The sequence below is a fragment of the Cydia fagiglandana genome, chromosome 12 (assembly GCF_963556715.1).
Source record: "Cydia fagiglandana chromosome 12, ilCydFagi1.1, whole genome shotgun sequence".
NCBI lineage: Eukaryota > Metazoa > Arthropoda > Insecta > Lepidoptera > Tortricidae > Cydia > Cydia fagiglandana.
The window spans coordinates 1,342,726-1,370,649 of record NC_085943.1 but is presented as its reverse complement, the minus strand read 5'-3'; the positions used below and the strand labels follow the sequence as shown (position 1 = coordinate 1,370,649).

General features: G+C 40.7%; 1 protein-coding gene across 1 annotated transcript; it reads right to left on the bottom strand.

Moving 5' to 3' along the window:
- Window positions 1-141: 141 nt before the first annotated feature.
- LOC134669435 (DDB1- and CUL4-associated factor 12 homolog) lies at window positions 142-27,924 on the bottom strand. The gene is made up of 10 exons (XM_063527012.1): window positions 27,506-27,924; window positions 26,618-26,765; window positions 15,386-15,538; window positions 14,293-14,414; window positions 13,359-13,458; window positions 11,535-11,691; window positions 9,894-10,051; window positions 8,090-8,246; window positions 6,177-6,274; window positions 142-5,646 (listed from the first exon to the last, which is right to left on the bottom strand). The coding sequence occupies exons 1-10, from the start codon at window positions 27,601-27,603 to the stop codon at window positions 5,494-5,496; spliced, it is 1,344 nt and encodes a 447-aa protein (XP_063383082.1). The 5' UTR covers window positions 27,604-27,924; the 3' UTR covers window positions 142-5,493.

The following is a 27,924-nucleotide window of genomic DNA, read 5'->3' as shown; positions in this document are numbered from 1 at the left end:
GAAGTTGTTGTTGGATATACTATAGGTATTGTTTGCGACGTATGAACTGAAAGGCTTGCCACCTTTACAGCCTTGCAGAAATTACTCAGCATTTTATATATTTTTGAGATGGGCGCTGTGAAATAAAACTACTGCATTCCGGCATAATCAAGTCTTTTATTTTAGTGTCCAATGTACATGGATATCGAGTACGTAATTATGGTAAAAACAGTTAAACCACATCCTAACGCTATTTTATACACAACTCACTATCTCAGTAATAGCCGTAACACACTACCGTACTCATCACATACCGCGATCAACTATTTCTTGTTGTTATTCTGTCCCATCAGCCAGGAGACAATAGTAGCATAGTTTCTTAGAAGAGCTGCTGTACCATGTTCTACAAACGTGCTTAGTAGATGTCCCATTATGGATAGGCTTTATAACTACCAAAAAATTCAAGTTTGGTTCATTTAAATACGAAATAACTAGTATTTTAAGAGTGACCCAGGAGACCGTAACCATGGCAGCTAGTGACAAGAAAAAGTTGATTCACCCACAAAACAAAATGATAATTGAATAGTATTTAAACAAAAATATACAATTCATGGAGAAGAGAATATGTATAGAGGCTTAATTCTAAAAATCATATTTACAATTTTACTAAATTGCACGCCAATCCAAACCGCCTATGAAATAATAATTATTTGCGATACCAGTGCGAATGACCTATTCGCACGTGTATCGTACAACGTTTTACAGTACATATGACCCTTTAAAATTTTGACGTGTGCTTATTGTAGCACCTGCAGGCGTATTATGGATAGCTTTATCCATCTTTATCCACGTGATAAAATAACTGTCACTTTCTAATACCGTGGGAGAGCAAGTGACGGACACCGTTTTATCACGCTGTCACGTAGACAAGAACGACCATCATATCCGCACAGCAGGCGTATTATGGATTAGCTTTATCCACGTAATAAAATAACTGTCTCTTTTTAATACCGCGGGAAAGAAAGTGACAGATACCGTTTTATCACGCTGTCATGTAGACAAAAACGACCATCATATCCGTGCTGGTGTCGTAATATAGGGGCTGTCCATAAATTACGTCATCGATTTTTGACCCCCCCCCAAAATCATGCTTCGAATGACCGTTTCCTCCTACGTCATGCTACCATCATCCGATGTCTAGACCCCCCCCCCTAATTTGAAATGACGTAATTTATGAATAGCCCCATAGCACCAGATGTACTGTAAATCATAAATTTATGACACAGTGCACAAACGAGCATTAAAATCGGGTTGGAAACAATAGAATATTAAACAATGGCTTGCGGCGGGTTATTCCCACTAGTTTGTACAGTCTGTATCTTCAGGTATTTAAATAAAAGTAAACAAACGATTTGTGCATTTTCGGTTAGTTATAACATTTATTGGTTAACCAACCAAATATAAAACCGCCTGGATCAGTCACTTAACGACCTGACATTAACCTACATTATTTGATCATGTAATGTTTTCATCTACCCTCTGGTTTAAGGAGCCACTTGAGGGCAGGTTTTGTTTACTTTTATTTAAATACCTAAAGATACAGAGTATAGTTAGTTAGTTACTACCAATGTTTAATAAAAATCAATCCGGCAGTTTGAAAAGTATCAGCTCTTTTCCAAAACGTTATAAGGTATTTTTGCTATAAGTAATGCGTAGGGGTTTTTATTTTATTCAATTTAATAGTGTGTGTTATGGTAACGAATGTTGTAAAAAAAAATATATTAAGATAGCAGTCCTAACTAGAATATAATTTAGTTATAATGTCCGTTTGTGTACCTGGTTGCTAGGCCCATTTATAGTATTTATACCCCTCAATGTTATTAAACACTAAAATCCAATGGAAACACAATTTAATAAGGACTCTAGCGTTATATCTAAATAAATTTGTACATAGTTATTGCTATACATAATTTTGCGATTGTATACAATAGATATAATTATCATAACAACTTTCGCGTCATAAGTTTGTAAGCGCACCACACAAGCTGCTTACAAAAACACATGGCCTGAATTTCCATGGTATTGAATATTGATATTCCTTGTCGAAAATTAGGTATCCGGTGGAACAACTATTCGCACAATCTGATCAAATCATTTGCCAATAATAATTGATATACAGGGTGGCCAGTGGCAGATTTCCGATTTCAAATCCAAATAATTTTCGAACGCGTAGTGCCAAGGAGACGCAGATGTTTTTTTTTAGTTTCGTGAGTGTTGCGGAGCAGCGCACGAGCTATTGAGGCGTATCTAAAAACGGCTTTTTATTCAGTACTGCAAGACCCTGACTTTGACTTTAATTTTTTCTTCTAAAACTGTTACGGATTTAATCTATCAGCTGACCGTAGTCATCTTTCTGGACCAAAAAATTCAGAACAATAAATTAAAATCAGAATGGGGCTCCTAGGCGTAAGCTGCCATATTAATTTTAATATACGCCATACTGCGATGTCTGCGATGCACCGTCAGCTAATCTTATTGGAAGCTCGGTAGAAAATATGAGTTTCAAAAAATTTTATCCGCATTCATCAACTTTTTATATAAGTATACAATTTTAGTTTATATACCTATTTTAGTTTTTTTTATCAAATTATGAAATCTGAAATCTGCCACCGGCCACCCTGTATCTAATCGTCCCTAGTCCTCTTATTGAATAGCGGCAGTGTAGTTCGTCTATCTGACTACGTTGTCACTACTTGTCACAGTGAAGTGCGAAGTGGTACAGATGTAGTTTCATCATATTTTCTCGGAAACGTTCGTATTTGTCATGCTACTTCAGTCAACCTCAGTACATTTTGTACCGAGATTGACTGAAAAACAAGACACGTTCGTACGTTTCCGTGAAAATACGACGGAAAATGTGACGTCCCACGAGTAAAGGTACCTTATGGCGGTTGGCACTTACGCTATTATTAACGCCGCTCCAATATTATTGCGGCGCTATGCGACGTAAGCGCCAGCCGCCATAAGGCACCTTTTGCCGTGGAACGTCACAAATAATTAATGCACTACAATTGTACATAAATTCAATTTCTAGACTGTACCATTTTCCACCATGACTGGTAAGTTGGTAGTCAACTTTGAAAGTTTATTTTTTATGAAGCGCCAAATAAAAAAATACATACAGTAGAGTCCGGTTATAACGACACCCAAGGGACCGCTGATATTACGTCGTACTAACCGGACGTCGTACAAAACAAACCGCCAATTTTAATATATTTTTTCAATCAAAATAATTACATCATTTTGTATTTATTAATACTCATGCGACAATTAAAGAAAAAAGAAAACATTTCTTTTAAAATATTTTTTTACGTTAGTATTACGACACCTTGTCAAAATGGAGAGACTTGTGTGTTTAGAAGAAGCCACTTTTCAATATACGCGTACTCACTCGTCATCCGCAAATTACTCGAATCCCGTAAAATAAAAAGACGCAACGCTTGGAGATCTAATCAAGATGACGTTGTTTTATCACACAGTTTCTATAGCCACCTCCTGTGTCCATCATCAGATCAGCTCGAAGGTACCTACCAAATATTGCATTGATACCCAACTTACATAATTATGCACTTATGTGAAGTTTAAGCTCAAATGAATAATGGGAATTGGGTTTTATTTAGTTTACGAAAGTAAGAAGAGCAAGTTTACGAAAAATCACGTGACTATTTCATCTTGCTCCGTATAGGTAAAAGGGGAGTTGGGTGAGCGGGACGGAGTAAGCTTCTTACCAACAATTTATTTGTAAAAACTACGTCGCTCGTCGCTGTAACCGGACTTGACGGACGGATTTTGTGTCAATTTCCGTCGTTAAAAGCGGTCGGTTGTTATAAGCGGAGTCGTAATAAACGGTTGTTCTTTCATAGTAGTTTGTACTAAAACCAAACAAGTGCCTATACTTACGTCGCTATAAGCGGTTGGTTGTTATAAGCGAAGTCGTACTAACCGGATTCTACTGTATTACAATGACTGTTTTTTTCTGACATATATAGTTCCTCCTATACATTATGCCGTAATATTATATATAAATTACGCTAATATTTCCTAATAATAATTATAATGTACATTTTGGGGCAAGGACTTCATAAACATAAATTATTTCTCTGCATATTTGCAAGTCACGGCCAAATCTGAACAGTCACCCAAATATAGAACTTTTGACGTATAATCATGTGGGTACATAAAGACACATACCGGGTGTGGCCTGTAACACGAGCAAATAATTAAAACATAGATTGTACTCTTCAAACGGTGACACTTCTATTCAACGACTTTTAAAAATTATGAAGCATTAAGACTCCCTATTTTTCATACAAAATAAATATTATCTTCAATGGACGCCATCGCCACGCCATTATCGTTGTGATTGACGTTGCTATCGTTGTGATTGAATTTTGTTATGATTAAGGCATGACGCCTTAAACATAACAAAATTCGCAATACATTGCGTCTTAGAACTTTAAAGTGTATTAAAAATCAAACCACAAGTTATTTTTAAAAGTCGCCGAACAAATGTTGGTCAGTATGAGGAGTACAGCCTACAGTTTAATTTTTTTGCTCATATTACAGGCCACACCCGGTATAATAAAGCAGACCCTAACACGGCATTGACTTATGACATTGTCAAAATAAAACAAAACATAAGTGGAGATATAAGGTGTGGTAGGTAAGTAGTATCAAAGGGCAATAAAAGTTGCGGTAAGTGTAATATAGTGAAATTATTTTATCAAAAGAATATGGCAATGTCCAGTTTCCATCACGTTATTATAATTTGAGATTATAACGAGACTACTATCACTGCCAGATGCCTTTAACCTAGTGATCCCAAAGACTCGAGCCTTCGGAGCTCTTTTTTTAGGCCTCGCCTCATCTCTTGACACCTAAAAGGCTATATTTAGCTCTTTAGCCCCCGACCGGCTGGACGGGCTTAATAAGGTTATTAGCCCCAAGAGTCTAGGATCTTAAATATAACTAGGCTCTGGGGCTAAAGAGCTGAATAGACTTTTAGCCTTTTAGGCGTCAAGTGATGAGGCGAGCCCTAAAAAAAGAGCTAAAAGGCTCGAGTCCTTTGGATCACTACTTTAACCTTTTGGACGCGAAACGATCCATTTGCCGTGCCAATGACGCCACAGTAAAATTTAGTTTTGTGAATAAATAATGCCAACCTAAAAGTGGGGTGTTTTTCAGTACATTTTCATCAAAAATCGATCGACGTCAAATGCCGTCTTTGGCGTCGTTGTCACGATTTTGCGTTGACGTCAATTGCCGTCTGTGGCGTTTAAAAGGTTAAGAGGAGCAGGCAGCGGGCCTCCGGCAGTGAATATACGTGTTCCGGAGTCGTAGCAGTGCGTGTAGATGGCGGGAACTTATTGAACTTTGTAACTATCACTTTCAGGCGCCAACGCAGTTTAATATAATAAAATATGCCAATGCCCATTTACATCATAATAGTAAGTATCACTGCCAGATGCCGGCATAGTTGCCTATAAGCGGAGCAGGCAGCGGGCCGCCGGCAGTGAATATACGAGTTCCGGAGGAGTCGTAGCAGTGCGTGTAGATGGCGGGGACGTATTTCACTTGGTTGAAGCCGTCTGCTTCTTCGTCTGGGAACTGGAAAAGTTAATTTTGCTGGCTTTATAAATTGGATACATATGTCACAATTTGAGACAAACGGAAGCGCGCCGCAATCGGACACGGACACTAAGTCCGGTCTTAAACTCAAACTCAGCCTTCGGCCTCGCTGAACCTTGACTATGGTTTATGTTCCAAGCCCTGCTTTATTGCAGCTCAGCATTTGGCCACGCTACGGAAACACATCAAGATCAGACGCTGTTTATTAGCCCTAGGTAGGGTTTGCACGACGGATCCGAAATGTATGGGAAGATCCGCGGATCCGGATCCAGATCCGGATAATTTCATACATTTCGGATCCGGATTGCAAACCCTAGCCCTAGGCATAGCGAGGCTTCCGGCCTTGCATTTTGACACAAGTCTAGGCTAATTTTTGACCTGTCGCCTGTCCCGAAGACGTCTCTCGCATTCCATTGCCTCTGCGTTCCGGTTGTTGGTTATGGTAAATAGTTGATTCAATCTATCTTGCTATGTTTTTGTTATCAACTATAGATAATATGACAACTTACCACGTATCCCCTGGAAGCCCTGAGCGTGACAGTTTTGGACGAGTGTATGTGGCTCTCTAAATACTTCGCCGCTCGCATGTCGTAGAACATTAGTAAACCTGTCAATGGAAAGAATATTGTGAGAAGAACTAAGTTTTTTGGTCGTAGCTGCTCGAGGTTACAGGCTCCGTAATGAGTTAGAGCGAGTATTTTGGAGGGTTGCCAAAAAGCCAATCGCCATTGCTTATATGTTTATATTGTGTAAGGATCCAAAATTTTTATCACGTTTGCATGCAATTTATTTAAAATGAATGATGAAATGAATGTATAAATTTTATCTATTAATAATGTCTAAACGAACTAAACAATTGAGAACATTAATATCAATGTTTTCGCTGTATAGGTTCGAAAATTGGCGGGTCGTTGCCCATTGGCGGGAAACATGAAAAATAAAAAAAATATAAAGTGAAAAATAGACGAGGAATAAAAAACAAAGGAAGATCAGTGTGAGATTGTGGAGAGCGAACATACAATTCTTTGATTTAAATGTAACTGATAATCAATATAATAAGTTTGTGCTGCATTTGTTGAAGTTTTACTGACTATATCTAACAATTGTATCTGATAGTTTTGTTTTGAGTGTAGTCTTACCTAGTCCAGTCCCGATGGTGAGCATGTTGCCCCTAAAGCTGGCAGACCGGATCCCGCAGCCGTTGTACCGCGAAGTTATCTTCCTGACGGACTGTAGAGTGCGGCAGTCCAGCAGTAACGTGTAGGATTGAGTGTAGTCTTACCTAGCCCAGTCCCGATGGTGAGCATGTTGCCCCTAAAGCTGGCAGACCGGATGCCGCAGCCGTTGTACCGCGAAGTTATCTTCCTGACGGACTGTAGAGTGCGGCAGTCCAGCAGCAACGTGTAGGATTGAGTGTCGTCTTACCTAGCCCAGTCCCGATGGTGAGCATGTTGCCCCTAAAGCTGGCAGACCGGATCCCGCAGCCGTTGTACCGCGAAGTTATCTTCCTGACGGACTGTAGAGTGCGGCAGTCCAGCAGTAACGTGTAGGGTTGAGTGTAGCCTTACCTAGCCCAGTCCCGATGGTGAGCATGTTGCCCCTAAAGCTGGCAGACCGGATCCCGCAGCCGTTGTACCGCGAAGTTATCTTCCTGACGGACTGTAGAGTGCGGCAGTCCAGCAGCAACGTGTAGGATTGAGTGTCGTCTTACCTAGCCCAGTCCCGATGGTGAGCATGTTGCCCCTAAAGCTGGCAGACCGGATCCCGCAGCCGTTGTACCGCGAAGTTATCTTCCTGACGGACTGTAGAGTGCGGCAGTCCAGCAGCAACGTGTAGGATTGAGTGTCGTCTTACCTAGCCCAGTCCCGATGGTCAGCATGTTGCCCCTAAAGCTGGCAGACCGGATCCCGCAGCCGTTGTACCGCGAAGTTATCTTCCTGACGGACTGTAGAGTGCGGCAGTCCAGCAGCAACGTGTAGGATTGAGTGTCGTCTTACCTAGCCCAGTCCCGATGGTGAGCATGTTGCCCCTAAAGCTGGCAGACCGGATCCCGCAGCCGTTGTACCGTGATGTTATCTTCCTGACGGACTGTAGAGTGCGGCAGTCCAGCAGTAACGTGTAGGATTGAGTGTCGTCTTACCTAGCCCAGTCCCGATGGTGAGCATGTTGCCCCTAAAGCTGGCAGACCGGATCCTGCAGCCGTTGTACCGTGAAGTTATCTTCCGGACGGACTGTAGAGTGCGGCAGTCCAGCAGTAACGTGTAGGATTGAGTAGTCTTACCTAGCCCAGTCCCGATGGTGAGCATGTTGCCCCTAAAGCTGGCAGACCGGATCCCGCAGCCGTTGTACCGCGAAGTTATCTTCCGGACGGACTGCAGAGTGCGGCAGTCCAGCAGTAACGTGTAGGATTGAGTAGTCTTACCTAGCCCAGTCCCGATGGTGAGCATGTTGCCCCTAAAGCTGGCAGACCGGATCCCGCAGCCGTTGTACCGCGAAGTTATCTTCCGGACGGACTGCAGAGTGCGGCAGTCCAGCAGTAACGTGTAGGATTTGCAGCCTATCGCGTAGATACCGCTTTCCTAGAAAACATAACACAAAATTCATACAAATACGTTTAAAATAAAAACATAAAGACTTTTCAGCCGAATTCGAACAATGAGATACGTCAAATACTTACTAGATATTCAAACAATGGACGCGATTCTACGGCGGCCGCTAAACCTCCTAATTTTATTTAGGCGTCGCTAAACCACTTTGCTATTCTATGAGCAGCTGTCATAATCAAATGACAACACCAATTTGAATTTGACGTTTCTTAATTTAGGCGGTCTATTCAATTTAGGTTTAGCTGCTTAAATGCTATTCAGTACATGTCTTTTTTAAACAAAAACATAGAAACGTCAAGCTAAACTGACTAATTTTAGCGGCGAATAAAATAGTCCCGTTTAAAATACGATAACACAAAAAAGTCAAGTTTTGCAGAATTTCTTTTTCGAAATGGATGAAGAATACGTCATAGCTGCTGTGGTGGCCGAAGAGAGGGAGTATGGCGAGGGTGAAAAAAATTATTTGAAGAGGTTGCGAGACGGGTCTAACCCATTTGACCGGTCCGAGCGGAAGTTCCGTAAATTGTTTAGGCTGTCGCGGGCCATGGGCCGTCACGTAGTGGACACTCTGTGTGAAGGCGATGCGCTACGAGCGGGGACGGTGCCACCACATTTAAAGGTCCTAAGTGCACTGAACTTTTTTGCCCATGGCAGCTACCAGACTGCTGCGGGAGAAATTAATATACTAGCTCAAAGTCAGCCAACAATAAGCCGCAGTCTGGCAGATGTGTGTCCTGTTATTATAGAAAGGTTGACCCCACAGTGGATCAAATTCCCAGTGACCAGACTGGAGAAAGACAGGGCAATGCGGGAGTTCCAGGACAATTTTGGAATGCCATATACATTGGGTGCGGTAGATGGGAGTCACATCCCTATACACAAACTCCCAAATAACCACCCTATAGCCCCGGGTAATATTTTCTACAACAGAAAAGGTTTACAAACTTCTTCGTACTTGACAGCAGATTTTTTTTAATGTTGCCTATTAAAATTTGATTAATTATTTTTAATTACATAATTAAAAAGTAACGTTTTAGTGGTCTAAGGTGTGTACACTAGTGTTAAATATATGTAATGGAATAAAATTAATTAAATTATCATATTTCACCCAAAAGAAAATACGATTTTACAGTTTTTATACAGATATCATTCATTCATTCGTTCACTTATTTTTTTAAAGTGGCAACACACTCAATTCAACTTAGAAATTTTAGAATCCGTCTAAAATCTGGCTAAATTTAGTCAGCTTGACGTTCTGGAATAGCACTTGTTAAATCCGCCGTCTAAAATATGATTAAAACTTAGACATTTTAATTTTAGGCTATTTAGGCGATGTGCACGTAGAATCGCGTCCAATATGGATCGGATATGTCAGTGTCAAACAAGTATCAAAAGTGACGTTTAAGTTGAAGAAACGTCATTCTTGACACTTGTTTGACACTGACATATCCGATCCATATCGTTTCAATATCTAGTATTTGACGTATCTCATTGTTCGAATACGGCTGTTTGAAACCTGAAAATTCGTTTGTTTTATGGCTTTTGGAAACTAGGACCAATTAAATTAAGAAAAAAGTGGCATTTAAAAAAAATGCCCAGTTACATGGTATAAGTATGTACCTGTGTGGCAAGGCATACGAGGTCCTGGCACGAAGGCAGTTTCCTGGATAAGGTCTGCTTGAAGGTCTCTGCGTTGAACACATGGATGTAGCCGTTGAGAGTCAAAGCGGCGATTTCGCGCCAACGGGGGTTGAAGGTTAGCGCGCGGACTTTTTGGCCTGAAAAAAGAAATATAGGATTTTTTCTTGACTCGCATGGGTTAAATTTTTTATCGTTCCCACTGCTGGAGCCTATTTCTCTAAGGCCCACTTGCACCATCCCACTAACCCGGTGTTAAGCGGTGAAACCGTTAACCTAGTGTCAAATTGTACTGGTAACCATGGCAACTCCAGTTTTAACCGGTTAACCCCGGGTTAGTGGAATGGTGCAAGTAGGCCTAACAGTATTATCCTGGATGCCACGTGGTGCTACGTCGTGGTGTAAACTGAAATCATGGGACTCCGTTACTAGGAACTCGTCGTACAAGGGTGAGATTCCATGGTGATGATAGACCGATGTAAGGCAGCTGGCTTACTTCGCCTACTTTCAAAGTGTAGATGCTTACGGCTTCATTTTGTGGGGAAATGAGCAAGCGATATTTATATAGTATTCATTTTGCGAAAGTATGTTAGCTATCACTGAAAATCTATAGTTATTATTTTTCGAACCTTACAAACATGAGGTCGTTGCGCTTACCAGATCTGATATGTTTGAGATTTTTTTTAGTAGCCTATATTGTGTCCCACTGCTGGGCAAAGGATTCTCCTATCTGTTTTGTGGTCTTGAGATTTTAATCAAATGAATTAATATATAAGTATAACCTTAGTAATAGTAGTAGTAAACACTTTATTGCACAAAACAAGTACATAACTAACATAATATAGAGAGAATAAAGTAAATGGGTACAAAGGCGAACTTATCCCTAACCTACCTCACCTACCTTATGTTATGTTTAACCTTATGTTTTGTTGCTAGGTAACTATTTGTCAATCAGAAATCGAGGACATATCAGCTTTGGAAAGCGCAACGATGATGATTTGGTATAGTTCGTTTTTTTAGCATTAGAAAGAACTTAAAAGAAGGTACGCGATCTTGACATGTCTATTAATTGAAAAACGGATTTAAAAAATCAATAACTATAACTGATGAAAGCAGAAGAATATAAATGATCATATTAGATTCATAATTGTTACATATTTGCCGTAATTTATTTTTAAAATGTGTTATTCTATTAAAAGACACATCAAGATTGTTTACCTTATTTCTAATGAAAAAAAAACCGGGCAAGTGCGAGTCGGACTCGCGCACGAAGGGTTCCGTACCATAATGCAAAAAAAAAACAAAAAAAAAACCAAAAAAAAACGGTCACCCATCCAGTACTGACCACTCCCGACGTTGCTTAACTTTGGTCAAAAATCACGTTTGTTGTATGGGAGCCCCATTTAAATCTTTATTTTATTCTGTTTTTAGTATTTGTTGTTATAGCGGCAACAGAAATACATCATCTGTGAAAATTTCAACTGTCTAGCTATCACGGTTCGTGAGATACAGCCTGGTGACAGACGGACGGACGGACGGACGGACAGCGAAGTCTTAGTAATAGGGTCCCGTTTTACCCTTTGGGTACGGAACCCTAAAAAAACGAACTATAGTCAGTGTTACCTGAGCGGCACTCCCTGGTGACGACGGGCGAGATGTAGTCGTGGTGGGGCGCCGCCTCGCCCGCGGCGGGCGCGGCCGGCGCGCGCCACAGCGCCAGCTTGGAGTCGCGCGACCCCGTCACCAGGAACTCGTCGTCCAGCCAGCACATGTCCAGGATCTGAGGAACAGATTACCTGTCTAATAAACGGTATAATAACCTTAATAATACATATATATATATATATACATACACAACAAACGTTGTCTGGTCTGACGTCTTTAACTATTGGAAGTAGTCATGTTGTCCGTAGGTTTGAATGGCTTTGTGTTTGTTTGTAGGGTGAATGGATACTCTACCGAACACCGTCTATACGTCACCGACGATGTTCATCATACTGGCCGTGTGTTATCCGACCTCGACCCTGGTGGAATCGTCGAGCCCTGATGCAGCCATAATACCCAAAAATTGATTGATTGACGTGTGTTGTTCGACATGGCCTTATGTCATCGTGACATATCGCCGGCAGATAGATGGCGCCGACCGCCGCTGAGTCGCGTTCAAATTTATGATGGGCCGTGTCGTACGGCTACATTCGAGACCCACAAATGGTCTCACCCTCACCGGAAGATCTGCGCTGACTTTTGGGTTAACTAGTATTATGCTGAGGCGGGACCGCTTCGTCGTAAACTATTTATTTACTTTATGTTTAACTTTCTTTGTTGTTCTGTACTTATGTATGTTATAGTTTATCACGAATAAATGAGATGATTATGATTAGATTAAAAATTAGAGATGAAACACATTATGCGATTTACAGTCAGCAGCAGAAGTAGCTAAACGAGTAACAAAAATTAATATGTACATCGAATTAAGCCTCTACAGTGGCGCTACTCCGCCAATTTACTTTTCGGCATAACCTCTTTTAAACTAAAAACTCTACGGTGACTACTGGCCACCGAGACGTGACGCTGAGACTGACAACCGACATCACTCTTGAAAATAAATCAAGACTATACTGATTTCGCAATTAAATACCTAAGAATAATCCTGTTAAATTTCATATACCGCTCCGTCGCATACCATAAGAACACCCGCTTTAGAATTTAGTGTTTTAGACACCGCACCGCAGTTTCGGCTCCAGCTCCCGGAATTTCCCATCATAATTATATATTTAAGAGTATGACTGTTGTCGGTGGAGCAATTTCCAAGTTTTCGGTCCTCTGCCTTCTCTTTGATAGCCTGATACGACATGACGTTAATCTTTTCCTTTATTTGATCCATGTACCCTCTCCTTGGTCTTTCTTGGTCTTTCGGAATTTCCCGTTTCCTCAGAATTATAAAAGTCTACAACAATCTTCACCATATATTATCTTAAGTAAATAATCAGAGCTCGAATTTTTCGCGGCAAAACAAAAGACAGTCGCGATCTTACTAGAGTTATTTATTTATTTATTTATTTATTTATATGAGCCTAGAGTGTCCCACTGCTGGGCAAAGGCCTCCCTCCTCCCTTTCCACGCATCCCGGTTTTGACCCGTCTCCCACCAGTTCCTATCAAAGGCGTCAAGGTCATCTCGCCAACGCCGTCGAGTCGTCGTATTTGAGTTTTGGAGCGTAATACAGTATTTTTGATGCGATCGGTCAACTTCACGCCGAGAATACTACGCTCCATGGCGCGCTGACAAACCTTAAGGTTGGATTTCTGAGCTTTTGTCAAAGACCAAGTCTGAGCTCCGTAGGTCAGGATGGGAAGAATTACTAGAGTTAGAAACATTTTTTTTATCGATATCGATATCGATAGCGAACACTCCGGGCTCTGTACATAATATTTGTATTGCACTTACCCAATCTTTGTGCGCTTCTCCAACGCAAACGGGGTCTAAAGTAGGCAAGCTGTAGATGGCGAGTTCACAGGAATTCTGCGCTCCCGTCGCCAGCAGTGTTCTATAACAACATTATTATTAATTCATGTAAAACAATTACGAAGTTACAATGAATGCGCCAAACTGGAGTAACGAGTTCATTGGCGCGCTGCGCTCAACTCTTAATATTGAAGTAAATGTTTACAATCGTGACCGTAAAATAATTACGAAGTTACAATAAATGCGCCAAACTGGAGTAACGAGTTCATTGGCGCGCTGCGCTCAACTCTTAATATTGATGTAAATGTTTACAATCGTGACCTTTTGAACGCCACAGACGGCAATTGACGTCAACGCAAAATCGTGACAACGACGCCAAAGACGGCATTTGACGTCGATCGTTTTTTTTTAATGAAAATCTACTGAAAAACACACCACTTTTAGGTTGGCATTATTTATTCACAAAACTAAATTTTATCCCCGTGGCGTCAGTGGCACGGCAAATGGATGCGCCGTTTGGCGTTCAAAAGGTTTACTATTCTGTTAGTAGAAAACAACCATGTAAGAGGAAACGCCAGCAGCGTGACAGGTACATTTAGCCGGGTACCTATGGCCTAATAGCATATAATACCCTTAATTTTTATATTTACCTAGTTATAAGTTTGTAAATTTCTATACCTATTTACATTTCATTTAGTAATAAAATATTTAATACCATGCAATTATTTATGTTCGAATGACATGATATAGATTAGTATTGTACACCGTTATTCACGTATGTCTTACAAGCTATAACTGGTTAGTTAGAATATGTTTCGTCTTTTCTTTGATATTCACGTTCGTTGGTAGAAGCTATTTAAGTTTTGAAACAATAACTAGATTGGCAAAGTCAGAGTATGTCGCCGTCTAACCTCACCTGGAGGGGTTGATCTGTAGCGCGTGTATGCCGGTTTGATGCTCGGCCCCGGCCCACGGCGCTCGCGGCCGTAATGTGGGTATGTCATCTAAAGACCGCGTGCGGACGTCGTATACTTTCAACTGCAAAAAAAATGGATTTAGATGGATATCAAAGTTAAACACATACCCACGGAAAAAATGCGGTACGATTTTTCCTTCATGAGGGTTTCCGCGATCGAGATTTTCACTAGATGGCAGCACCGTGACGAGAGGTCTTTTTGACAGCTGCTGTCAAAATCCACCAATAAAAAAAAACATGGTTAAACATGATTGGTGGATTATGACCGCTAGACCCCTCGCCACGGTGCTGTCATCTAGTGAAAAACTCGATCGCGGAAACCCTCATTATATTCAGAATAAGTTAACATTGAAATTGAACAGATCTTTACAATGACAGAGTGTATTAGCTTGGATAGTATTCTAATTTCTAAGTAGTTGCTATAAGTGATTGTTATATTAGGGAATGCAATTTTAAAAACGAGATTGGCTATTTAACATCTCGAGCGAAAAATCTGACTCGAAAATGTTTCGAGGTCTCTTCAGTCAGAGGATCGAGATTTCTCTCGGAGTAATTAACAATGGAGCCGCCATTAACAGGCGTTCCCCTCTGTCGAAAATAGGCGGCCAATGGTCAACCACATGTCAATCATATGTATGGACTGACGTTTATCTGACATGACGTACCTATACATTTGATGTGCCCCTCCCCCGCAAAAAACGGCAGACTATTTTGTACCGAAAATTTTAGATATGGCGTCTCCATTGGTTATATCCTCTAAGAGATTTCTCGACGAGAGGGTGCATCAAATACTATCCTAATTTTAGTGGTCACATAACATACCTTGTTGCATTTGGTCTCGACGACAACTTGTCAGTCTGAGAGCCACTGTGCGCAGAACGCCTTGTTCATATTGCCTAATAGGTTGAGAAGGGTCTCTGTATAGATCCCGAGTTAACATGTGTTGTAAGGGACTAAGAGAAACCAGAGATCTAAGCTATAAGTGTCTTTATACTTGTAACGCGTCAAATATCTTAATTTAGTTGTCACATACCTTGTTACATTTGGTCCCGAAGACAACCTGTCGGTCTGAGAGCCACTGTGAACAGAACACCTTGTTCATATTGCCCAGGTTGAGAGGGGTCTCTCGGAACAGATCCCGAGTGAGCATGTGGCGGGTGGCGTAGAGGGGATCCACGGATCTAGGCTGCAAAATAGGCGAATAATTAGCTTCCTTATCCTTTAAGTCATAATTAATTGAGGTTTTGAACTTATGGAGTTTCCCGGAAATTAGATAAGATTTAGCGTATGCCTACTGTATAATATTATAAATTGCAAAGTAGCTAGAACTAGGGCTTGCATTCCGGAATTCCGGAATTTCGAAATTCCGGAATCTCGGACAAATTTTCCGATATTACAATTCCGGAATTGATACAACTGAATATCGAAAATTCCGGAATTGGATTTAAGTACTTTTTTCAGGTTTTAATTCGTTTATTATTGAAAATTGTTAAGAAACTACACTATACGGGTGTTTTTTGTTGTTAATAAGTGCCTCTTAGTCATTCAGTGAACTATAAGTAAAGGTATATTTTACTTTTCCGTTTGTGCGTAAAGCAGTAGGACAATATGGGCTGATAAAAAAAGCAATTTACTTGCTTAGAATAGTCAGAATAGTCTGAATCGCATATATATATGAATCACAATCGAATAAGCGAATTTTAAGAATTGAAATTTAAAAAATATTTAGACATTTTATTTTCGACTCAGATAGAAGGTTTTCTCTATCAACGATTTCGGATCCTGTAGAAGCATATAATATATTATATTCTGAATCATACTTAGGAACTAGGAAGGAAAAAGCCAAAGTTTGACATTTAACTTCTTAAACAACACCACTACGTACTATGTTAGGAAGAGTAGGAAGCCGTTTGTTAACTATTTTATAAAATTATGTAGGTATCGAATGGTATCATAGAAGTGAATGAAAGTAACCATTTTAATAAGGTGGTAAAATAAGAGGTGAAAAAATTTCTCTTAAACAATACTAACTTTAATAATCGTAAATTATCAGAATTTCACATTTTTTGTTGTTTTTTACTCAAAAATCGAACAAAATTACTATAAACCCTAATTCCGGAACCAGTTCCGGAAGTCCGGAATTGGAACCCGATATCGAAAATTAGTTCCGGAATTGGAAACCATCCGATATTGCAAGCCCTACTAGAACTGTCGGTCTGTTATCTCTTCATGCAACCATTGAACAGATTTTGATGAATTTTGGATAAGATAATATATAGCCAGTTGGCAGGACGAAATAGTTGCTACTGCAGGCAAATAATGTCAAGCATAGCACTAGACAAGTAGACAGCTAGCAGAAGAAGAACAAAGCTATACCACGCTATACCTAACATTTCAAAACAATTGTCGACTCGACCGGTGAAATACAATGTCTACACGTGGGCGACCCATCCTTTTGCTCGAAATTGCTTAGCCATAATAGTAATTCAAGTACAATTAGTATTTTATCTGTTAATATTCGGAGCGTTAACTGTAATTTAGACCAGTTAATTTTATTTATAACCAGTTTTAACCTTGACATAGACGTTATTGTTCTGACCGAGTGCTGGACAGATGGTGAGTCATTAATACCACAAATAAATAATTATATATCATATCGTACTACGTACTCAATCAACCAAAACGACGGGGTAATCGCGTACGTCAGAGACACTTTAGACTCTTCGTGTTATGAACCTTTTATAGCTGATGGTAACTGCCTGGTTGTCTCATTGTTTAACAATCTAACCATAATATGTTCTTATCGACCTCCTTGCCATAATCCGTTAAATTATCTTAATTCTCTTGACAACATATTGAAAACCGTTAGTAATAGGCATATAATTTTTACGGGTGATATCAATATAGATGTAATGCCGGATAATAATGCTAACCACTCGGTAGATTATTTGTTATTAATGGCCACCTACGGATTACGTAAAGCTATATCCCTACCGACAAGATTGAAAACCTGTATTGATCATTTTATGGTTAAAACTGACAGTGACGTACTGTCATTGGTTTTTGATCCATTAACGGACCACAGCCCTATCTTGCTCCATCTTCGCAATGTTGGAAAACCAGTATCTGTTGCTACCTGTAGTAAGGTTTCTATTGACACCCGTAAAATCGTGGATCAGCTAAAAACACTGTCATGGGACTACCTATACTGCATTGATGATGTAAATACCGCAACTGAAACATTTACAAGTAAAGTACAAGAAATAATTCGTTCTAATACAAGACCAAGTAATATTCCTAAAAAACAGAGACCGCTAAAACCATGGCTTACAGTAGGCATTGTGAAGTCTATTCGAAAAAGGGACCAACTATATAAAAAAGTAAAAAGAAATCCTAATGATAATGACATTCGATTAAAATATATATCGTATCGTAACTGGTGCAATAAGCTTATTAAAGAACTTAAAAAGAAACATTACAAGACTAAATTATTACAGTGTAAGAATAATTCTAAAGAGACATGGAAAACTATTAAAGAGATATGTAACATTAACCAAACAAAAATAAAAAATACAGAATTACTTAAAGTCAAGAATGACCCTATTGAGGCACTTGATGAAGCAAATATATACTTCACTTCTGTGGGACGCACCTTAGCAAACAATATTTTAGAAAAAATGGAAAAAACGAATAACGATTTGGCCAATTTTGCACTTTCGTCTACCTCTCCCCTAACTTCAATGGTTTTACTTCCAACAGATTCGACTGAGATTCGTAACTTAATTATTAACCTCAAAGAGAGTAGTGTGCCTGGATGTGACACCATTACTAATAAACTAATTAAATCTGCATGCGAAAGTTTAGTAGAACCCCTCACACATCTTTTCAACCTGAGCCTCTCATCTGGAATATTTCCTAAAATTTTCAAAACTTCTATAATATCGCCCATTTTCAAATCAGGTGACAAATCACTTCCGTCAAATTACAGACCGATATCTTTACTGACAGGTTTTTCTAAATTATTAGAAAAAATAGTTAATAAACGCCTTGTACAGTATATGGAATCCCAGCATATTCTCCAAAGTAATCAATTTGGTTTTAGGTCAGGTTGTTCAACTGAAGATGCAGTCCTAGCCTTTACTTCTATGGTCAATTCTCACATCGATAACGGTAACAAATGCGTAGCGGTATTCTTGGATTTACAAAAGGCGTTTGACACCGTTTCAATACCTATCTTGTTAGCTAGACTACAGAACATGGGAATCCGGGGAACTCCTCTAGCTTGGTTTCAAAGTTATCTCCAAAACCGTACCCAAAGATTGCGTATCTCCAACCACATAAGCAATGAAGCTGTTTGTAATTACGGTGTCCCCCAAGGCAGCACATTAGGTCCATCTTTGTTTCTGGCCTATATAAATGACCTTTGTAAAACTAAGATCAAGGGCGCTAAACTTTTAATGTTTGCTGATGATACAGTGTTGGTATTCCACGGAAAAACTTGGGAAGATGTCAGAGTACTAGTAGAGGCAGGATTAAGTAGTGTCACATGCTGGCTCGAGAACAGTCTCCTTAATTTAAATATTAGTAAAACCAAATATCTATGCTTTAGCAAAACGTCTGCAGCAGCACCTGACTCAGCACTCGACACTATGAAAATTCATACCTACCCCTGCAATAGACAGACAAGTAACGGTGAAATTACCACGAACTGTAACTGCGGTATCTTATCTAGAGTGGCTACAATTAAATATCTTGGCGTTGTCATCGACGATAAGTTGCAATGGGGTCCCCACATATCTGCCACTGCTAATAGAATCCGTAAACTAATATTTATATTTAAAAGCTTGCGAACGGTGGCGGATCATAATCTTTTATTACAGACATATGACGCCCTATGCCAAAGTGTCCTGACCTACTGCATATGCTCATGGGGAGGTGCTATCAAAACACATCTTATCGAGCTCGAACGGGCACAACGAGCAGTTTTAAAAGTGATGTTCTATCTTCCATTTCGATACCCTACTGAGATGCTTTTCAATATAGCAGAAGTTTTAAGTGTACGCAAACTTTTTATTTATCAAACATTACGCAGATACCACAGACTAATAGCCCCTACAATCACATTTGGCAACAAACGCATAGCTCACTACCCCGTACCTCGCTGTAATAGTGCATGGTCTAAAAGGCATTTTTCATTTTTGGCACCATACTTATATAACAAAGCACACAAAACCCTTAATATAAACAACATTAGTAATTTTCAATTAAAAAACAAAATTAAGATTTGGTTAAAATCATTAAGTTATACTGAAGCAGAAGAGCTATTACGAAGCGTGTTCTAGTACATACATCTAAAATAACCAGACACACACGCGCGTAAACACACAGAAACACACACATATTCTAAAAATCAGACACACAGAATACTCACACACGCGCGCGTACACACACATCACACTTTCATCCTTCTTTAAAATTAATTTTAATATTGTTAAATATGTAATATAAAATGTCTAACATTGTAACATTACCTACGCTTGTAATTGGGAAGGAACTGGCTCTTGAGACACAGGGAAACCTACTTTGAGAGCCAGGAACCAATGTTATGTAACAACTCAAAGTTGCAATAAAGATTATTTTTTATTTTTATTTTTATTTTATTGTCTGCAGAATAATTAAATCTAAAATTAAAACATTCTCAATTTTCTCGCAACGTCATTTCAACAACATTTCCGCGAATTCTTCAATTTTCGGAACGAAAAGTCAAGGGCATCTGCGAGTTCATGCACCAAGATTAGATAATATTGATAAAAAATAAAAATGCACAACAATAAACTGCAACATTGTCACTTCTATAAATATACACGGTGTAACATGAGTAAACCGAATAATTTTAACAGCGTATTCCTGATCATATTTAGAGACAAAAATGTCCTATAAACTTTTTTGATATTCGCCTAGTTTCAGCGATATTATTAATTAAAAAAAAAAATGAGAGAGGCTGTATCAGGGACACAGCCGCTATGGCTGACGTGAAACGTGGTGTGGACCGCCAATGCGAAGGCCGAAGGCCCGAAGCGTCCAGGATTTAAGTGCTATAACATAGAACAATAGTAAAAGTGTCTAAATGCGAAGGCCGAAGGCCGAGCTCCGCGTAGGGCCGAAGGCCCGAAGCGTCCAAGATGTCAGTGCTTTTACACAGAACAATAGTACAAGTGTCTAAATGCGAAGGCCGAAGGCCGAGCTCCGCGTAGGGCCGAAGGCCCGAAGCGTCCTGGATTTAAGTGCTTTAACATAGAACAATATAAGTAAAAGTATCTAAATGCGAAGGCCGAAGGCCGAGCTCCGCGTAGGGCCGAAGGCCCGAAGCGTCCAAGATGTCAGTGCTTTTACACAGAACAATAGTACAAGTGTCTAAATGCGAAGGCCGAAGGCCGAGCTCCGCGTAGGGCCGAAGGCCCGAAGCGTCCAGGATTTAAGTGCTATAACACAGAACAATAGTAAAAGTGTCTAAATGCGAAGCCGAAGGCCGAGCTTCGCGTAGGGCCGAAGGGTCCAAGATGTCAGTGCTTTAGCACAGAAAAATAGTAAAAGTGTCTAAATGCGAAGGCTGAAGGCCGAGCTCCGCGTAGGGCCGAAGGGTCCAGAATGTTAGTGCTTTAACACAGAACAATAGTACAAGTGTCTAAATGCGAAGGCCGAAGGCCGAGCTCCGCGTAGGGCCGAAGGCCCGAAGCGTCCAGGATTTAAGTACTATAACACAAAACAATAGTACAAGTGTCTAAATGCGAAGGCCGAAGGCCGAGCTCCGCGTAGGGCCGAAGGCCCGAAGCGTCCAATATGTCAGTGCTTTAACACATAACAATAATGCAAGTGTCTAAATGCGAAGGCCGAAGGCCGAGCTCCGCGTAGGGCTGAAGGCCCGAAGCGTCCAGGATTTAAGTGCTTTAACATAGAACAATAGTACAAGTGTCTAAATGCGAAGGCCGAAGGCCTAGCTCCGCGTAGGGCCGAAGGCCCGAAGCGTCCAGGATTTAAGTACTATAACACAAAACAATAGTACAAGTGTCTAAATGCGAAGGCCGAAGGCCGAGCTCCGCGTAGGGCCGAAGGGCCGAAGCGTCCAAGATGTCAGTGCTTTAGCACAGTAAAATAGTAAAAGTGTCTAAATGCGAAGGCCGAAGGCCGAGCTCCGCGTAGGGCCGAAGGCCCGAAGCGTCCAGAATGTTAGTGCTTTAACACAGAACAATAGTACAAGTGTCTAAATGCGAAGGCCGAAGGCCGAGCTCCGCGTAGGGCCGAAGGCCCGAAGCGTCGAGGATTTAAGTACTATAACACAAAACAATAGTACAAGTGTCTAAATGCGAAAGCCGAAGGCCGAGCTCCGCGTAGGGCCGAAGGCCCGAAGCGTCCAATATGTCAGTGCTTTAACACATACCAATAATGCAAGTGTCTAAATGCGAAGGCCGAAGGCCGAGCTCCGCGTAGGGCTGAAGGCCCGAAGCGTCCAGGATTTAAGTGCTTTAACATAGAACAATAGTACAAGTGTCTAAATGCGAAGGCCGAAGGCCGAGCTCCGCGTAGGGCCGAAGGCCCGAAGCGTCCAAGATGTCAGTGCTTTTACACAGAACAATAGTACAAGTGTCTAAATGCGAAGGCCGAAGGCCGAGCTCCGCGTAGGGCCGAAGGCCCGAAGCGTCCAGGATTTAAGTGCTATAACACAGAACAATAGTAAAAGTGTCTAAATGCGAAGGCCGAAGGCCGAGCTTCGCGTAGGGCCGAAGGCCCGAAGCGTCCAAGATGTCAGTGCTTTAGCACAGAAAAATAGTAAAAGTGTCTAAATGCGAAGGCTGAAGGCCGAGCTCCGCGTAGGGCCGAAGGCCCGAAGCGTCCAGAATGTTAGTGCTTTAACACAGAACAATAGTACAAGTGTCTAAATGCGAAGGCCGAAGGCCGAGCTCCACGTAGGGCCGAAGGCCCGAAGCGTCCAGGATTTAAGTACTATAACACAAAACAATAGTACAAGTGTCTAAATGCGAAGGCCGAAGGCCGAGCTCCGCGTAGGGCCGAAGGCCCGAAGCGTCCAATATGTCAGTGCTTTAACACATAACAATAATGCAAGTGTCTAAATGCGAAGGCCGAAGGCCGAGCTCCTCGTAGGGCTGAAGGCCCGAAGCGTCCAGGATTTAAGTGCTTTAACATAGAACAATAGTACAAGTGTCTAAATGCGAAGGCCGAAGGCCTAGCTCCGCGTAGGGCCGAAGGCCCGAAGCGTCCAGGATTTGAGTACTATAACACAAAACAATAGTACAAGTGTCTAAATGCGAAGGCCGAAGGCCGAGCTCCGCGTAGGGCCGAAGCGTCCAAGATGTCAGTGCTTTAGCACAGAAAAATAGTAAAAGTGTCTAAATGCAAAGGCCGAAGGCCGAGCTCCGCGTAGGGCCGAAGGCCCGAAGCGTCCAGAATGTTAGTGCTTTAACACAGAACAATAGTACAAGTGTCTAAATGCGAAGGCCGAAGGCCGAGCTCCGCGTAGGGCCGAAGGCCCGAAGCGTCCAGGATTTAAGTACTATAACACAAAACAATAGTACAAGTGTCTAAATGCGAAGACCGAAGGCCGAGCTCCGCGTAGGGCCGAAGGCCCGAAGCGTCCAGGATGTTAGTGCTATAACACAGAACAATAGTAAAAGTGTCTAAATGCGAAGGCCGAAGGCCGAGCTTCGCGTAGGGCCGAAGGCCCGAAGCGTCCAAGATGTCAGTGCTTTAGCACAGAAAAATAGTAAAAGTGTCTAAATGCGAAGGCTGAAGGCCGAGCTCCGCGTAGGGCCGAAGGCCCGAAGCGTCCAGAATGTTAGTGCTTTAACACAGAACAATAGTACAAGTGTCTAAATGCGAAGGCCGAAGGCCGAGCTCCACGTAGGGCCGAAGGCCCGAAGCGTCCAGGATTTAAGTACTATAACACAAAACAATAGTACAAGTGTCTAAATGCGAAGGCCGAAGGCCGAGCTCCGCGTAGGGCCGAAGGCCCGAAGCGTCCAATATGTCAGTGCTTTAACACATAACAATAATGCAAGTGTCTAAATGCGAAGGCCGAAGGCCGAGCTCCGCGTAGGGCTGAAGGCCCGAAGCGTCCAGGATTTAAGTGCTTTAACATAGAACAATAGTACAAGTGTCTAAATGCGAAGGCCGAAGGCCTAGCTCCGCGTAGGGCCGAAGGCCCGAAGCGTCCAGGATTTGAGTACTATAACACAAAACAATAGTACAAGTGTCTAAATGCGAAGGCCGAAGGCCGAGCTCCGCGTAGGGCCGAAGGGCCGAAGCGTCCAAGATGTCAGTGCTTTAGCACAGAAAAATAGTAAAAGTGTCTAAATGCAAAGGCCGAAGGCCGAGCTCCGCGTAGGGCCGAAGGCCCGAAGCGTCCAGAATGTTAGTGCTTTAACACAGAACAATAGTACAAGTGTCTAAATGCGAAGGCCGAAGGCCGAGCTCCGCGTAGGGCCGAAGGCCCGAAGCGTCCAGGATTTAAGTACTATAACACAAAACAATAGTACAAGTGTCTAAATGCGAAGACCGAAGGCCGAGCTCCGCGTAGGGCCGAAGGCCCGAAGCGTCCAGGATGTTAGTGCTATAACACAGAACAATAGTACAAGTGTCTAAATGCGAAGGCCGAAGGCCGAGCTCCGCGTAGGGCCGAAGGCCCGAAGCGTCCAAGATGTCAGTGCTTTAACACATAACAATAATACAAGTGTCTAAATGCGAAGGCCGAAGGCCGAGCTCCGCGTAGGGCCGAAGGCCCGAAGCGTCCAAGATTTAAGTGCTTTAACATAGAACAATAGTACAAGTGTCTAAATGCGAAGGCCGAGCTCCGTGTAGGACCGAAGGCCCGAAGCGTGCAGGACATCAGTGCTTTAGCACAGAAAAATAGTACAAGTGTCTAAATGCGAAGGCCGAAAGCCGAGCTCCGCGTAGGGCCGAAGGCCCGAAGCGTCCAGGATTTAAATGCTATAACATAGAACAATAGTACAAGTGTCTAAATGCGCAGGCCGAAGCGTCCAGGATGTCAGTGGTTAAACACAGAACTGACAGACTGGATGCTTCGGGTCTTCGGCCCTACGCGGAGCTCGGCCTTCGGCCTTCGCATTTAGACACTTGTAATATTGTTCTGTTTTAAAGCACTGACATCCTGGACGTTTTTTGCCTTCGGCCTTACGTAGAGCGCAGCCTTCGACCTTCGCATTTAGTTAGACTCTTGTACTATTGCTTTGTGTTTGAATACCAAAGTCGCACATATTTGAGTAATATCTAAATTTAATCTGTAAAGATTATTTGGGGTCATAATGATTCACTGTATTTAGATGAACTTGAATAGAGCATTTGATGGGTAATTTTAAAATAATTAATTACAGCGTCACACCTATTTAAATAATTAAATGATCAATTCATTTTGGAGTAATGAATGTAACGATTAGGTACAATTTTTTTGTAAATAACACACCAAAATTACGAGAATAGATATTTTATACAGGTAATACACGTTTTATAGCAAACTCGTTCGTGTTTTTCCTGTAGCCATCGCATTTAAGGGAATCTAAAAGCAATTTTTTACGCAGCACCTTTACAGGCAGAATATTTCATTCAATACTTGAGACTCAAATGAGAAAAACGGGATATATATGAACCACAGTCGTTATCTTTTATAGTACCTATTGTCCACAGAAGTGACCTTTTCTAAATTATGTTTTACCCATTACATCAGAAAGTACCTAACTAAGATTACTAATATACTTACTAGCATTAGGAACTCGGGATTGTCAAGCAGCCGTCATACGTTAAGTATGTGTTCTATCAAAGTAACTCGCGCCGCCGCGCTGCCATAGATGCTAATGCATTATTTGAGGAGATGAGCATGTATTACTATAGTGAATGTGGTATTAAAAGAACCGTTATTGCTTTATCTTACTATTTCAGGTATATTTTGTCAGTTTTGCGCCCTTTTTTTCGCACACGGTGGCCTCAAACAAGAGCAGTGATAAAAATTCTGTAAAAACTGTCACATTTTTATTTTTTAACAGCTTATTATAATTCCACGTACTTTATTTTACTCATATTTCATTAAAATAAAGTAAGATCTATCAAATGACATAAATTTTACCGAAATCGGTTAATGGGCTGATGAGTCATTACTAAATGAACACTGAAAATAGGGGTCATTTTTGCTCCGAATACGTCGTGTCTAGCGCAGAATCAGCGCCATCTATGTCAGCGACACGTGCTGTTTCGAGTAATGGCTACTTTCTTCTACACATCTGTATCAAAACTATGTTTATAGGTATTATAGTTTCGGAGATATAAGCCGCCGCGCCATAACACTTTTTCGTTACATCGGTTTTTGATCCGAGCCCCTCTACGGATTTTTAAAGACGTTTACCTACGTTTCACGTCAAAACAAGTTTTTATTGTTACATAGTGTAAAAGGCCTTTTTGATGGTGATGTTGCTGCTATGGGACGTAGTCTAAATATCCTTATTGATAGATGTCAAAAAGTGACAAGTAACACTTTGCAAAAAGTAGGTTCTACGATAAAAAAATGTAAAAATCAATTTTAAGTGACAAGTTTACCAATAACATTCAGTTTTTATGTACAAATACGTTCAAAAAATTTAAAAAACAAAACAAAAAAAAATTTTTTTGGGCGAAATGACCTAAGGTCATATTACATTTTTTACTTCTTTTGATCTCAGAAATGCGTGGTTAAAATTATTCGGTTTGCTCATGTTACCCCGTGTATTTGATAGTGATGTAAAGATGTGAATATATGTGATGAGACTGATGAGTCATAAAAGCATCTCAAAAATTATAATGACGAGTGATTTTTACATAGCCTTCCCTTTTCAAAAGAAGATAATTAGAAGAGCAAATTTAAGATATTATTCATCAAATTTCGTATATTTCGATGCTGTTATGTACCTCTGCTGGCCGCAGGCCCATTCTAACAAGATTTGGACTTGAGACGGACTGAATATGAAGTTTGCTGACTATGAATGTTCAGGTGAATATTCGGTTCAAATCTTACGGAACCAAATATTAGGATGAATTCTACAGTTACATCTATAACATTCTAATAAACCATAACTTGAATTGAATTTGTACTTGTACAAGTACGTGGCGACTTATGGGGGCATAAAATGTATGAAAACTAGTTTAGGTACTAGTGTGAATGTGTTAACATGTCTCTTCCACCTTATGCGGGAAATCAATTTCTTACCTCCGGGGCCTGTATTTCTCTAGAGCGGACATAGTCCACAAAGTTGTATGAGGTAGTGAGTATGCGGTGCTGTTGGAACGGAGTCTCTTCCTCACTGTCGCTGTCCGAGTAGCACACAAAGTCTTCTGGTTTATCGGGGCGGCTTACCCTGTAATTATAATAATTCATACAAATCTTGAGTTATTAATTCTGAAATAAATGATATATTATTATTATAAATAAAGTATTAAGCTCAATAAGGCTTGTGTTGTGGGTACTTAGACAATGATATATATAATATATATATTTATAAATAGTTAAATACATAAAAAACGCCCATGACTCAGGAACAAATATCTGTGTTCATCACACAAATAAATACCCTTGCCGGGATTCAAATCCAGGACCATCGGCTTCACAGGCAGGGTCACTACCCACTAGACCATACTGGTCATAAAAATATAAGTAAAAGACGTTTAAAAAAGTGGTACATGATATTTAAAAATGTACATCCAATTTGGCTTGTTCTTCAAACCAAATTAAATATTTGTTTGCTGTATAGTACATTAGTCATGGCTTTTGTTATAGATTTACCCTAATTTTATTAATTACACATTATTAACCAAATAAATAAACAGGCAGAGCAAAGACCCATACAAACAAGTTGTTTGAGTTCAGTACAGCAAAAAACCTACATTCTCTGAAAGTTTTTTAGGTCAAACGCAAGATAAAACACCACGAAATTAATGCGTGTGTGTCAAGAACAAATAACTATATCATTGGCTGCATTATCAATTCCTTGGCCTAAATAGGATCATAGTAAATTAAAAAATATATACTTATATTTAAAAAAAGTTGCGGACATTTCAATGGCAGCAAGTTAGCCAAGTTATTTTTTAATTTATTTACCTCAACATTCCAGCCTTTGCTTTGCGTTCTTTTAGTCTTTTCGGAATATAGCAGGAAGGATATCTCCCTTCAATCGCCCGACGCACAGTTTGTGCCATTTTAACTACAAAAACCTTGGTAACTAGGAACAATTAACACCGAAATCCGCACGCTACACTATTTATTCACTTTCGTTTTGTCCTGTTGTATACAGATCCATAAATCGACATTGTCCGCACAGCAATGGAGTCCGACCATTTCTTTCACAATTTACCACTATGACACAAGGAATTTATTAAACATTTTAGTAACCAAATGTTATTTTGATTGTAATTATGGAACAAAATAAAGATATTTTCAAGAGCCACGGATTATTTGCAACAATAAATACGCTGACGGAAAGCAGGCTGGCTGTCAGTCACAGAACAGAACGAAAATTG

Bases quoted from the DNA above. Each gene is read 5' to 3' on its own strand.
- LOC134669435 (XM_063527012.1), bottom strand. From the start codon at position 27,603: ATGGCACAAACTGTGCGTCGGGCGATTGAAGGGAGATATCCTTCCTGC. The intron at 15,539-26,617 runs GTAAGAAATTGA...CCTATTTTGCAG, and splicing joins GAGAAATACAGGCCCCGGAG to CCTAGATCCGTGGATCCCCT. The intron at 5,647-6,176 runs GTAAGTTGTCAT...TAACTTTTCCAG, and splicing joins GGGCTTCCAGGGGATACGTG to TTCCCAGACGAAGAAGCAGA.